The sequence below is a fragment of the Varanus komodoensis genome, unplaced genomic scaffold (assembly GCF_004798865.1).
Source record: "Varanus komodoensis strain SLA01 unplaced genomic scaffold, ASM479886v1 scaffold6_4, whole genome shotgun sequence".
NCBI classification, from domain to species: Eukaryota; Metazoa; Chordata; class Lepidosauria; order Squamata; family Varanidae; genus Varanus; species Varanus komodoensis.
In genome coordinates this window covers 9496737-9511431 of record NW_025336347.1, presented here as the reverse complement: position 1 = coordinate 9511431, position 14695 = coordinate 9496737, and the positions used below count along the sequence as shown (strand labels likewise).

General features: G+C 45.8%; 1 protein-coding gene across 1 annotated transcript in view; it reads left to right on the top strand.

Annotated features, from left to right (window-relative positions):
- LOC123034372 (D-threitol dehydrogenase-like) overlaps nt 1-14695 on the top strand; it is a 35280-nt gene that overhangs the window by 12672 nt on the left and 7913 nt on the right. Inside the window, exons 5-6 of the mRNA XM_044451701.1 lie at nt 1590-1662; nt 11379-11496. Of these exons, the coding sequence (XP_044307636.1) occupies nt 1590-1662; nt 11379-11496 (191 nt within the window). The remainder of the gene's footprint in view (nt 1-1589; nt 1663-11378; nt 11497-14695) is intronic.

Here is a 14695-nt window from a genome sequence, read left to right as displayed (position 1 = left end):
TTTGCTTCTCTACAACTCCAGTTCTTTGCCTGAGATGTTTAGAGGCCCCCGGAACTCCGTGTCTTCTTCTGCTTGTTTTGAGCACATGTGCCTGGGAACACACTCAGCAAGGTCTATCCAGTAGGCAAGGAGGGATCACATCCAGAGCATCTGTTTTACTGACAAATCCATGGCATGATCCAATTCTTCTTCCCCTATGAAGGATACCACTGTTTTACTCCAAGGCCGGGTATTCATGTTGAATGTCCATAGTCTATTCTGAATGTAGTGTTTAAAGCAATGGGAGGGGATATTTATTTACTTGCTTATTTGATTCAGTTTGATAAGTACCCCACCTTCCTATGAAGAAAAATGGCACTCAAGGTGGCTCCCTGACCACCTTGCTGCTAAGGTGCCTTACCCATCCAACTTTAAGCAAACATATAAGCACATTTCCTTATTGGCTGCTGGAATTACTTCAAAGCACAGCAAGTCCCTCAGCTGCCATCTTCTTTTGCTATGAAAATTGTGAGGCCTGGGCTACCGCTGCCCTTGACCTTAGAAGCTATTTTGTGGTGGCATCCAGGACAGTGTCTGAATTTCTCCTTGGGAACGCAGAGGTTGTCTGGCCCCACTTTAAATGAAGACTGGTGCACCAGCAGGGAGCAGAATGGGACCACCCTGTCTTTAGTTCCAAGGTGGCTGGTGCTCAAAGCTTTGTGGAGGAAGGGGAATGCTGTGATGCATTCAGAAAGGGGGGGGGGTGGCTTTGGACAACCGCTGGAAGTGGCAGCTGGGCTAGCTGGAGCAATGGAGGAGGCACTGGTGTGTGTGCCCATGCCGGCTAGGGGTGTCAGAGTGGGATTTTGCTTGCAAGAATGCGTGGGTGTTCCGGGATGTTCTATTTTTCATTTTGATTGTGACTGTGTGTGGATGGAATGAATACTTCCTTTTTTGCCTGGGGCCAGCTCATTACCACCAACACCACCACCATTGGGTTGGCTGGTGAAACAAAATGAAAGATGGCTCCAGGGGAACACGGTTGTCTGGGTGGTTTTGTGGGTGACAATAATTGCATGCGGTGGATTTTAGATGCTTTTGGAATTAGCTGCTGGGTTCCAGAAAATGTTTTACTGTGTGTCTCTCAGGTGATGATGGGTTTGTGTAGCTGTGTGGTTCTCTCCTGACACCTTTCTCCTATATATACCTTCCTGCATTTCTTAGAGTTGGTGCAGAATACATATGTAAGAAATTAAAATGAAATAAAATTATTGCTGGCTTGTGTTGTCCCAATTCTCTGTGAATTTCTTAGGTCTATTGTCAAACTAGGACTGAAGGCAAGATCAGCATCAGCAGCTGAATTTATGGTATAGCTCTGAAATCTACCTATTGCTTTTGGAAGCCACTTTGGAAATGCAGTAAAAGGGCCATAGAAACTTTCCTGCATTAACCATTTTGTCATATCAAGTTTCTACATCAAGCACTTTAGAGAGGGGGAAAATTAGTTAGCACATAAACTCTTCTGAAAAGTGAGGACTAATTTATTATCATGTCATTATTAGCAGAATCACAAAAGGGGTCACTGGTCTCTCCTTTAATTTCTGTCTCAGGCTGCAGGCCGCATTATGCTGAATCAAGGGTACGGGAAGATAATTAACACGGCATCTATGGCAAGTTTAATAGGTGAGTGATGAGAGCTAACAGTTGTGCTTCAGAATCCATATTTTAATTACTACTGATGCTATTTGAATCAATTAAACCTGTATTGCACAGAAGTAAATCACTGACATTTTGTATTAGGGAAAATGTACTACAAAATTTTTATTGATATCATTTTTCAACATTTATCTGTCCTCTCTCTTTTAGAGTACTTATTATACTTTATAGAAGAGGTGGGGTTAAAGCTCCCCGAGGCAGACACATTTCATTATGTAAGAAAGGTGTTGGGTGTATTCTGCCATCCACAATTAGAATGAGAAGCATATTATTTCTTTCATTACTGAGAGGGTGTCCTGAAGGAATTACCTGCTGTGTCAGGGACAGCTGGAGGTAGGACTAGAACTCAAGTCCTTTGCATGGGTTGGGAGATGCTTCTTTTACCTAATTTGCTATGGTCTGAACCAATCTGGATATTATGCAGAAATGGATGTGGACCAAAATGGTACCACATGTGAAAAGCCTCTTGTGTGAGCATGGGATACGCTTATTGGAGGAGTACCACTGATTCATTCCTAATGTGCTACATCTACCACATGCAGGAAGCTTTTTACATAGCATAGGAAGGAAGAGATTCCAAAATATTTTGTGCACCTGAAATTTGAAGTGGTTCTGTTCCAGAATGCCACAAAATTATTCTGCCTAACTTTTAGAATGGCCCCAAAGAAGCTGTAGGGCAGATGCATGGCAGCTCCAGCCTGCAGAGTCACCTTGAGTTCCTCCAGGGCTGGGGCTGGGCATCCTCTGGCCGTGAAGGGCTGGACAGGTTACAGGTTGCTTTCCCAAGACATGGCTCTGCTCGGCTGCTCTGTACCTTTCCTCCATTTGGAAATGGAGCTCCAGCACAATCCGCTGCTTGGCCAGGTGAACCGATCTATAGCTAGGCCAGCTCTGGGTTTTGAACATTCCTGGTACGGTGAGCTCAGATGAGTCTCAAGGCTGCGGCGGCCAAATGTGGTTGCCCTTGCCAGTGCCTTCTCCCCTGACGCATCATCTCCCTCCGACGTGGCACCCAGAGAGCCATCCTGTGCTTGTGGGTTGCTGCCTTGGTTCTCCAGCCCCGCTTGGCTCCAGTCCTTGTTTGTTATTGGCAATGACCTTTCAGACCCCAACCTTGGGCATATGCTTGACTGTGGCTGCCTGCCTGCCAGCTGGTCCTCCCGCTCTTGCTTTAATACCAATTGTTCTATTTAATGCTTCTTGCCAACAGGTGTCCCCACTAGCGCTGTTGTATCAGCAACACCGTCAAAGAGCCAATAAACTATTGCAACATATGGAACGAAATCCCAACTGCTGAGCTAATCTGGAAGGCAGTTACATGCTGGTGAACTGAGGCCCATGTAACAAAAATTGATCAATTACACAAATTAAGCATAGCCCTTTAGGAATTTGTTTTATTGGTCTGGACATCTGTTGCAGGATTGTCCAAATCCAAAAATCAAATGGTGGCTGTGTGCTGCCAAGTTAGGCCAAAAAAAAAAAAAAAAAAAAAGCCCACACCACCCAGTAGCTATAAAAGTACAACTGAAAAGCTCAATATTAATATCATGTCCATCTGCTGAATGTTACATAAATATGCAGCCTTTTTATTTTCCTTGGGAATAACATTTATTTTTACTGTGCCCAGTTTGACATTCTATGACATTCTGTTCAGTTTATTACTTAGTAACTTTAACTGTTTCTTCAGGAAAAAAAGCATTTATAATGTTGCTCTTAATTTTTTTTTCAAGTACTTTTACCAGCTGTTTCACTTATGGTTATAACACCAGAGAAGCTGCTCTTGCCCAAGTGTAAGGGCTTTTTGTAAAACAAAGTAAGACATTCAAGGAAATTTACAAGTTTAAGTATAAAGAACATAACTATGTACTCTTGTGAAAGAAGCAGCAGCATCCCCTGTTTTGCTTTTATTTGTGATTTGCGATTTGCAAGGAACAACGATATTTTGATAACTTGCATAGCATTTGTTGTTGCTTTTGCCAAAAGCATTTTGAAGCCGCCTCCCGCATGTGGTGACCCTGTGAGTAAGTCCCGTCCTTGTCCTTGACAGCCCTGCTTAGCTGTTGCAAACTCAAGGCTCTGGCTTCTTCTTTGAAACTGATGCGTCTTGTATTTGGTTTTCCTCGTCTTCTTCTGCCTTCAGCCTTCCCTAGCATCACGATCTCACACAAATGAGTCTCACTGTCTGGGCCTGAAGTACGACAGCCTCAGTTTTGTCATTCTTGCTCCCAGGGCCAGTTTTAGCTCGATTGGATGTTGGTCCCTCTTGTTCATCTTTCTGTCAGTCTAGGGTATTCTCAAAGCTCTCCTCCAGCACCAAGCTTCAAATGCATCCATCTCCTCCCTGCAAGCTTTCCTCACTGTCCAGCTTTCACAGCCGTAACAGTGATGGGGTGTACAATGGTGTTGATGATCGATCGAAGTAGGACAAGCATGGGGCTTGCATGAATCACTTGGACACATCTCCTTTGAACGAATGGGCTGCTCTGTATCCCTACATGGGGCAAAGGTTGGGCAGCAAAAGGGCCATTTGGGAACACAGGAAACTGCCTCTGGCTGATCCTCACAGCCCATCCATCTAGCCCCGCCTTCCCCTTCCAGCCTGCTCACTGCTTATGCTCTGGCAGGAAAGGATTCTCCAGTTCTCTGTGTCCTACCCATGGAGGCAACATGACTGGTGGCGTGTGTAGGGGCAGGGCCTTCTCTGCAGCAGAACCCAACTTGGTATGAGTTACTTCATAAGGTCACCCCCTTTCTGAAGATCTTTTAAATTCACTTATTTTCAGCTTATGTTTATTTGCATTAGAAGATTTTAATTTCTCTGTCATGGCTGTAGTTTTATTGTGAGATTTTGTGCAGAATTATACTTGAACTTCAGAAAGGTGGGGTATATATTTCATAACATTGTCAGAGATAATTCTTTATGTAGAAGAAAGGCAAAGAGAGGGAAGGGCGTCCACGGCGAATGCCATTGATGGGACATCATTTGTAGAAAATCTTGCACGCCAGTCCCCCCCAAATTTGAAGCAGTGTTCTGTGCAAACAAAAACAAGTGCTTCCACATAGGCTTTCCTGCTCTAGTGTCAAATAACAACCCCACCTGCTTCTGGTTCGACAGACGTTAGAAAGCTGCTATTGTATTTGCCCTTGACATCCATTTGCCGGATCGCATGGACAGGTTTGCCTGGGCCGTCCACCTCGCCAGCCGAAATCTGCTTTTGTAGAAGCCTTCCATTGTTTAAGAAACTTAAACAGTGCACTCCATCCAAATCTGAGCAAGATGCCTTGTTTATTGCTTCTAGTCTGTCCATCTGTGATGAAGTGGGAGGCCTGATGATTCAGCTTAGAGAAGCCAGACATGATGCTGACTACATTATTCCTGCAGAGAGACAGGAATGACTCCTTCTCAGGCGGTAGACAGGGACCTTGCCCCCTTTCCAGGAAGGACATCTTAGGCATGCAAATCTGTTTCAGTATGTGGATCACCCATATGGACCTATGGACCTGACTCTGGAGCTGTTAAAAATGCTGCAAGGTGGGGGAAAATCCACCTACAACACCTGGAAGAGCATATTGCACCTCCAGACAGATAACAGTATGGAACTGGAAACCTGTACTGAGTTCAGCTATTGGGTCAAGGCAGGTCCTGCATCAAAGGTGTGGCAAGCAGCTGTGGCTGTTTTTAAATTAGTGTAAATGATCTGGGTTCTGGACAGGAAGGTGGCTTTAATTCTTTCCCCAGCCATGGATCTAATCCAGAATGCTTTCCCTGCCAGACGCATCCGCCTCAATTTATACGGCAAACTGGCAATCTAATGCCTGCTTAGACCTGACTGTTTTGCTTCGGTCAGTGAGCCCAGAATAGCACAGGCCTATCTTGGCATGGTACGCTCTGGCTCATAGCAAGGAGCTGGAGTGAGCTGAAACCTGAGGGTCCTGACCAAGCAGGAGCTGGGGCCCCAGAGGGACGGGGGCAGAGCAGCACCGAGGAGAGGGCTGAGTGCTGCAGGGGCTGGACGCGGGGAAGGTCGCTGGTGCGTGGTTCCAACGAGCCGCTGATGAGACCGAGCATTTTATGTGGTTCTGGCCCCCCTTAGGCTACTCCTTATTGCCTGAGGCCTTTCCCTTAAAGGGGCCTGCCGTGTTTTCAGGTTTCAGGCAGCAACACCAGGGCAGCGGCCATTGTACTGTCACAGCTGCACTTCCCGGACTCCGAGGATGGTAACGCAGGCTCTCCTGGACAAAGGGGGCAGGTACCTGAAGCCTTCCTGCCAGAGTAGATCCTGAGGAGGCGGAAACTTTGTGAGGCCTTTTTTAAACTGAGCCTTCCTCCTGGCCCATTCATTTCCTGAGGGGAGTTGTCAGGGGCCTGGATTATGCCTCTGAGGCAGGGAAGAATCCCTCTCCCGTTCACCTCTGCCCAGCCAGCCAGCACATCACTGCTGCCTGATCTGCACTTCTTCCTCCGCATTTGTTGTTCCGGCACTTCAGGGGCATTAGACTAGGGCAAGACAAGAAAGAGAGCGGAGAGAACGGTCTTGTGTCACCCCTCCCTGGCGCGTGGCATGCTAGTAGGGAATGGCATTTCACCCAGGCTGCTCGTGTACCATGCTGCTCTGAACAGAAGCAAGCCAGGGACCAGAGAGGGGAGGGCTGCCCTCCTTTTCCTTTCCAGTCTCCCTTCCCAGTGAAGCACCTCCGCTGCTTGGGCAGAGACGTAACAGCCTTGCAAATGCTCTTACGGTTGAGCAGCCTTATTATGATCTGAGAACCTGCAGAGCACTGCTATGCCTGTCAGGAGAGGCTGAACACATGGCTCTTTCCCAGAAAACCTGCAAGTGAAGCTGGCATCCATTTTTTTGTGCACAGCCGGAAGGGAGACTCTGTCTGGTTCGGTCATCCCTCTGCGCACCCACAAGAGGTGAGGAACACGATACACTCTGTGTGCTGGAGAGAAACTCAGGATCCCAAAAACTCAACTGTGGGCCTTCTGCACCCAGCCTGTATGTGCTGTGCCTATTACTGAGCTAAGGCTAGGTGTGGGAGGGCGGTGAAAGAAGGAAAAGAAGGCAGTGAACACATGGAATAGACTATACCGGCAATTTTGTCAGGGTTGGGGGAAGGAGGGGTAAGAAGCCCTTTGGGGAACACATGGGTGGAGGTGAGGTATCAGCACATCCAGAAGGAAACACAGAATGCTTTCTAACATTGAGGAGAGCATCCCATTGGCCCGTCTGGCCCAGAATTGTCCATGCAACCTGGCAGAAGGAGAAGGATCGAATCCACCACCTTCTGCATGTAAAGCATGCGCGCTTCCATTGAGCGATGGCAGGAATGGCCTGCTTGTGTGGCATTCCGTAATGGATGGCTGAGTTAAGGACTGTGACTAATCCAGGGGGAGCATTACAGGGTCAGAGTGCATCGGGACGAGCGAGTGCAGAGCAACCTTTGGTATCTTTGTAATCTGTTTACGTACAAATACACCAGCAGAGCCTGAGCCTCGGGGAAGCAAGCAGATGATTCGTAGGCTCCTAAGAACAGGCAGAGCAACCACTTCATTAGGTTCCCAAAGACAATCATAATAGTACTCGAAGTGCTTCAGTTTTAACCAGCCCCATCTAAAACATCTCAGTCCTCTGGCTGAAGGGTACAACCTCGCAAAGGCAAGGGGAGAGAGATGCTCAGCCATCCCGGACTCCCTGGCCTGCAAACTAATCCAAGGCACATGGAAATATTTTTGACCGCCTTTCTTGAAAATGGTTCAGTTGGGCACAAGTGCACACATTCAAAGGCAGGCAAATACACAGGGATTCTCACTCGGATTAGGAGAGGAGACTTTGGCATGGGAAGGAAAGGCTTCAGAAGGTGCCAAGATGCACTGTTCTCCAATGGCAGCTTAGCTACACAGGATGCAAATGGCGTCACGAAGCAACTGACCTTTGAAGAACTGGAGTCTGGATAGAGAGTGATCCCGTTTTATTGTGAGCCGTGGTACTTGTAAAAAGGCAAAGCCAATTCTGTGCTTGCAAACTGAGAAGTGAACTGCACTCATTTCTACTTGATGGAAATCATACCGGTGCCAATTGCTTCATTGATGGTGACTTTCCAGAGAAACTTGCCTGCTTATGTGACATATTGGAGCAGCTGAGTACCATTTCTTGACATTATATTTATGCTCTTGTATTGTGGTAGAGTGGTTTAGTTAATTTAAAAAAGTTGTATCATGGCAAAGACAAATAGATGTGGTCATACAGAGGTATTTTCAAACAAAATTATTTCCCTTGAAAACAGCAAAGCACTATTGTGTGCTGAGCTGAAAAGTGTGTTCAGAGTAATTTAGAGACACTGAAAAATTCTTTTCAGAATTAATTTTCTGACATCAGCGTTGCCATATGTGACCAGGTGAGAGCTTATGGTTCAATCCAGATTAAATTAATTACACTTTGTTCCCACTGAAATTATGGGACATAAATTCACCATGACTAGCTCATCCCTTTGATTTCAGTGGGACCCAAGGTCAACTAAAGACGCAATCTTATGCAAGTTGAGATGGAAAAAGGGCTCACAACTCCCAGCATACTCCAGCTAAAGCCTTAATTTTAATAAATGTTTCTGCTGTATTTTCCAACCTTGAAAAGCAGTTCACTGTTGGGTTGCAAAGCAACTTACCTCTGCCTCAGGCTGTCTGAAGAACCACCTACATGGGGCACTTCTGGCCCTTTCCCAGAAGATGGTTTTCAAATCTTTGATCAGCTGCCGCATGCTCTGCTGACCCATTTTGTTCCACAAACCAGCATGTTGACTCAAGTTGCTTTTGGGAGGGTTAGCCTCCCATGGGGCAAGCAATGGGTCCTGCTGGCATGTGGGGAGTCGTAGATGCCCCACTGATGTGTCCATCAAGTCCAGAGTTAGCTACTGTGAGTGCCAGTGGCTCCCAGGAAGATGGGGGCCTCCTGCATACAGAGCGTTTGCTGCCTTGCTAAGTGACAGCCTCGAATCTCTATGCAGCCTCACTCTGCAAAGCTGTGCAGCTTGCACATGCTCAGGGCTCAGTCAGCATTTCCTGCCCTGCTTGCTTGTTTGCTTGTTTAACTATCACAATAGATGCATTACATTGCTTGCACTCTGTACAGTAAAAAACAAAAGCAACGCTTGTCCATTCTTAGCTGATAACAAATTGATCCTAATATTCTGGCATATGTGTAGCCGGGGTGCCTTTGAGAAGGGGGTCCTGAAGCTAAGAAGCAGACCAGAATGAAAAAGTCCTGGGAATCTACATGGCAAGCAGGAGAGGGCAGCGTGTCAGTGGTCTGTATGTCGGTTCTGAGCTACATGCAGACATTTCCAGGCCTGACCCTGGTATTCCTAGATGGGACAGGAGAAAGTCCTGCGCCAAACCCTGGAGCACTGACTGCTGCCAGTCAGTGTTGGCCATACAGGGCTAGATGGACCAATGCCGTGATGTAGTGTAAGTCGCGCTATGCTTCTGTGTGCTGCACTTGTAGGTCTGGTCACAACTAGCTGAGTAAATAAATAAGTTTCTGGGTTTCTGGGAACAGAAATCTCAGATGGGGAAGATGGAAAAGCATTTAACTCCTCTAAGCAAATACACTGCTATTTATCATAAGCGGCGCAAGCAGGCACATTTGGAAACTTTAGCAGGTGCTACTTTTCCAAGGTGATCGGGTTAACTACCAAAGTTGTATGTAACTTGGATCCTGAGCAGAGTAATTAATCAAGAAATTAGATTCCTCTCCTCTTCTCCAGCCCACATGGAGAGTTGGGATGCAGCATGCCAGGCTAAGCAACAGCGAAGGAGGAAAAATATTTAGAATGAAAGCTGATTGAACAGATAGGCTGGCTCTGTAAAAAGGGTTTCTCTGTTGTAAAGGAAAGGACTTTAAAAACATGTAATGTTATAAATCCAGTTTTATCGTTCTGTGGGAAAAGGGAGGCAACAATTGGCTAGGACCACGGTCTATGTAAATGGAGGCATGTTTCTGCATGCTTTTGTACAATTCAAGAAAAATGCCTTTTATTTGCTAACCTTTGTGTCTTTCTTTTCCACTGTACTGATTGCAAGAAATACATGGGAAAGCAAGCAGGCATGTAAAACACCATCAGGTGTATCCTTCAATGGGTTACGACGGTAGTTTTCATTTGGTTGAGTTCTCCAGACACTGTTTCAGGATTAGAACATAAGAACAAAGGCAAAGCCATGCTGGATCAGACCAAAAGTCCATCTAGCCTAGTGCTCCATACACACGGTGGCAACCCAGCTGCTCACAGGATCCCTCGAGCAGGATGGGTGCAAGAGCCCCGCCTGCCCAAGCTCTTCGGCCACTGCGGTATTCAGGCTTCACCTCTGCTGAAGGAGGGAGCACAGAGCCAGCAAGGCTAGTAGCCACTGATCGCTCCCAATCAAATCAAAACCACTCTGCAATATAAAAACAGTCACATGTAGTTTTTGACTGTTCTACATTTCTTAGCCTTTTCTAAGGGAATATCCTAAATCTTACAACAGTTATATTCTCTACATGCAAACTATTTTTTTAAAGCCCTTCCCTGAAGAAAATTGCATTTAATGTGTATTTATCTCCATTGTGTTCCAGTTTTAAGCTTCTTGAGAGTGGAGATAGGAATGGGTGGCCGCTAACAGAAACGACGGCTGACATACATGGACCTGTGATCTGTGGCAGTGTTGCCTTTTATTACATTATTCTGTACAATAACTCTCTACGAGTAGGAAAATAAGGACTAGGTTAAAGCCAAGGAGGGGGCATAAAAGTTGTCAGACAAAGAATAAATTAATTCTGGGGTGGTTTCCTGGTGGACTGGCACTGGCAGTGTTCTGGAGGGTCCTTTTGCCAAGGTATTAAACCCGGTCTAAATCACACCCCTCTCAACAAAATGGGTTGTTAAGCAGAACCGGTTATACTTACCGCCATGATGTTCTTCTCTCTCCCTTTCTTTCTCTCAATATTTTAATTCATATTGCAGTACCTGGCCTAAACACTGTTTTAAAAGGTTATGATAATGGTTGGGTTGCTAAAAATAAAATGTGTTTGTGCAGGTATATAAGCTCAAGGAAAGGGGCAGGACGTACAGAAGATACCAAAGTAGCTTGTAAGCGTGAACATTATAATTAACAAAGCTGATCATTTTAGTTTGTGACTGACATGTGACATCTGTGCATCTCCCCCCAACCCACCCAAAGCATCCGACACTCAAGATGCTACGAGAGATTGACATTTGGGGAACACAAGCCTCTGTATAAATGCTGCATCTTATATAATCCTGGGTTGGCTTTATATGATCATGTAGAGAAAGCATAATTGATAACTTTTAAAAGTGAAGGTGCATCTGTATGCAATTGTTTTAGGATGCAGCTTCAAACAGAATTCCTGGGAGTAGGTCAGCTTGAAAGTAATGGGACTTACTCTTGAGTAAGATTCTACTCTTAAACATTTATGTTAGTTACTTGGTTAATTTGCTTGTTTGTTTGCAAGCATTTTGGGTTCAGTTTTCAATGTGTTGATACAAAAGTGGTATATCATAGATTTATAAATATGCAGACACAAGCTTGTCTGTGCGTGTACATATACCGATAACTGTTTCAGTTTTATTTACTATTTTCCCAATAGCATATGTTAAATAAATTTCTGTATTTCTGCTTCCCTGCTCAGTCCCCCACCCTCAGAAACAATTAGCTTACAACGCTTCAAAAGCCGGGGTTGTAAAGTTAACTCAGACGCTGGGGACGGAGTGGATCGACCGAGGCGTGAGAGTGAACTGTATCTCTCCGTAAGTAGCGTGTAGGAGTGGGTGAGAATGTTGCTCTTTCTTGATAAGAATGTATCACAATTTGCAAATTTCTTCATAAAAATTTCTTCATTTATTTGTAAAAATAAATAAATGTGGGGGAAACGAGAACCTGGCAGGTTTCGGCTTTGAGTGGTTAGCTTTTAAACATCTGGGTTTGAATCCATGCTTATTTAACCACATTTGTGAACTGCATTGGAGTGGCTACCTCTTTTTGCCCCCTTAAATCATAAAGAGCTACATTGTAGGCAAGCAGAACAGAATCACCTTCATGTCAGAAAGAGTTTGCGGTTTGAATTTGGTTGGTGCTACCGGGTGGGAATTTTGTTCAGTTTGGCTTTCTTATAAGAATTTACCAAAATTCAGAAATGTCTTCATCACATAAACAGGACAGAATAAATTTGAGATCAGGGACATTCGAATGTGAGAGAATGTGAAATTTGACATCTCCAGTAAAATCTAATTTTAGAATAAGGAAAAAACAAGCCGACAGAAATTTACTAAAGACCTAGAGTTAAGAAAATGTAGGGAAACAAAGTTGTTAATTGGCAAAACTTGTATTCCTTACCCCCCCCAAAGAAGAATCTGTCAGCACAACACAAATGTGAAGTCATCCCTCTCACTGCGTATACTTTGGGATTTTAAAAAAGATTCTACTATTTGATAACAGGTTTTCCAATGACATGAAGGGTGGTTTTTAACATTTCTTTTCCAGCTGAAATATTTCCTTACTACTGTCCAAGTCTTCTGTGGTTAAAGAAAAGGCTTTTGACACTTTACAGACAACGCTCTCCCCCAGTCCCCACCTTTTACCTCAGACAAATATATAGGCACTTTATACAACTATAATTTAGATGCTGTTCAGCAGTAGCAATTACAGGATACCTAGGTATTATTTTGTTTCTAAAAAAATATATATTCATTACAAATTACATCGTACCTAATTTTGAAGGCTTAAAGATTGGAAATTTTGAAAAGAAGAAATTTAACGGGAAGTCTGTTTTTCTTTCACTGCTCCCATTCATTTCAGTAGAGTTTTCACAGGATAACTCCCTGGTGGATTGTGTCCTTTGTGTTATATCATATATAAAGAGGATCGAGATGGATGGATGATGGATGGACAGAGAGACGGGCAGAAGCTAGCCCTGTTCCGGCATTTGGCCGAGTCCGTGAGGGCTCAGAGTGGACAGAGGGATCAGGGAGTATGTTGGGCGAGTCCCCAGCATCTCGCAGGACACGGACCCTGCCCTTTTCGTTCAGAACCTGCCATGCTGACTGGCACGTCCTGAAAGAGAACTACCTGTGTGTAGGCACCCTGCCTGATCAGCGTGAACCGCCCTGAGTCTGTCCCATTTTAACTCTCCTGCAAGGAAAGGTTGCAACACCGGGACATTCAGCTTAGAGAAGAAATGAGTAAAGGCAAACATGACACGAGATGTACAAAATTAGGGTCGGTGTGGGGAAAGTGAATGGGGAGATGTTTTCTTCCTTTCTCCTGATGCTAGATCCCAGTGGCAGACTCCCCATGAAGCTGGGTAGTTCAGTACAGATCAAAGGAAGCACTTAGCACTATGCAACTCACTTTCATCAGAGGTAGTGATGGCCACCAATTTGGATTGGATGAATTAATGGGGAAGAAGGCTATCTATGGTGACTAGTCCTCATGGCTTCATGCTACTCTCATGGCAGAGGGAGTATGCCTTTCTATACCAGTTGCTAGAGAGGGTGTCAGGGGGGTGCTGTTGCTTGCGGCATCCTATGGACAAGCAGTCGGTGACCCTGTGAGCAGAATGATGGACTGCATGGACCAGAGCCTTGATCTGGCATGGCTCTTCCTAAGCCTTCGCAATTTCAGGCCAATGTCTGAAAAGGGTGTGTGTGTTTGTGTCAGAATTGCATCATTCCTTCCACGGAGTTATTAAAGCCTAGAATGCCACTGCTGTCAACACAACGAAGTGCAGCATTAAAGCTACGCAATAACAATAAATGCTGATCAGCACTGAAACGCCACTCTCGGTGGCTGTGTGCTACAGAGCATGGCTGGCCGGGAAAACCTGCCCACTGCAGGGAAAACCTGTGCGGGGAAATGGTAGTTTAGGAGATGCCTGAGCATCAGAGCCGTGGGGACCTGCCTAATGACAGCTGGTCTTCTGTTTCCAGAGGGTGGTTGCTGTGACGGTGGATGCTCTGGAGAAGGCAGCCTCTTCCGGTAGCTGCAGCTGATGATTGCAGTGCTAAGGGCAAGAGGACAAGGGCTGGGGCAGTCCCCAGGGCAGCCCGGCCCCAGCTTCATGCCCTGTAGCATTTCTCACATGGTGAGAGCCAGTCGGTAGGTCCACACGGAAACTAGCCTGGGTAAGGCCAGCCATGCATTTTGGCAAACCTCTCCCTGAGGACGGGTGGCCTGGAATGTGCCTTCGGGGCTTGGCGATGCTGGCCAGAGACTGTTCAAAAGCATACGTGCTGCTCATGTGCCTCTGAGAGGCAAGGAGAACAAAGACAGCACGGCAATGACTAGTTGCGTTGGAGAAGAGCACTCTGGAGTCTTATGGTGTCTTGGTCGTTTCTGCTTTATTTACCAGTGTGCTTTATTTACTGATATGTGCCTTGGCCCTGGAATAATCCAGGCGCTTTGAGAGCAAGCAGTACAGCTGCTGCTTAGTTCTGCAGCTGTTTCATTTGTACCCTGCCGGTCCTCCAGAAAGCTCAGGACAGCCTGCGCTTTCCCCTCCTCTCGGAGCAATGCTGTGAGCTAGTGGAGGTTCATGTCAGAGATGGGCTGGAAGTGCACCAGTCATGCCTGAGCAGGGATGGGCTTCTTTGGTCAGATTCACGGAGGACAAGGTGATCTACTAGTCCTGATGACAAATTGCTGCCTCCAGCTTCTGAGGCAGGATGGCTGTGTACATCAGTTGCTGGGGAGCATGGGTGTTCTTGAACACCTGCCCTGCTTGTGGTTTTGCCATGGGCAAGTGGTTGGCTACTATGTGAACGGAATGCTAAACTAGGTGCCCCCGGTCTAAGCCCATCACACTCCCTCCCCTGGTTCCCAGTGACAGCAACCGCACCCAAGGAAGCTTCAGTCTCTGTTCCTCTCTGCTACTCACCTAAGGATGCTTCACATGATGCTTCACATCATGGTCAAATCTCTCACTGCCCATAAAGGTTCACTTCAAATTTG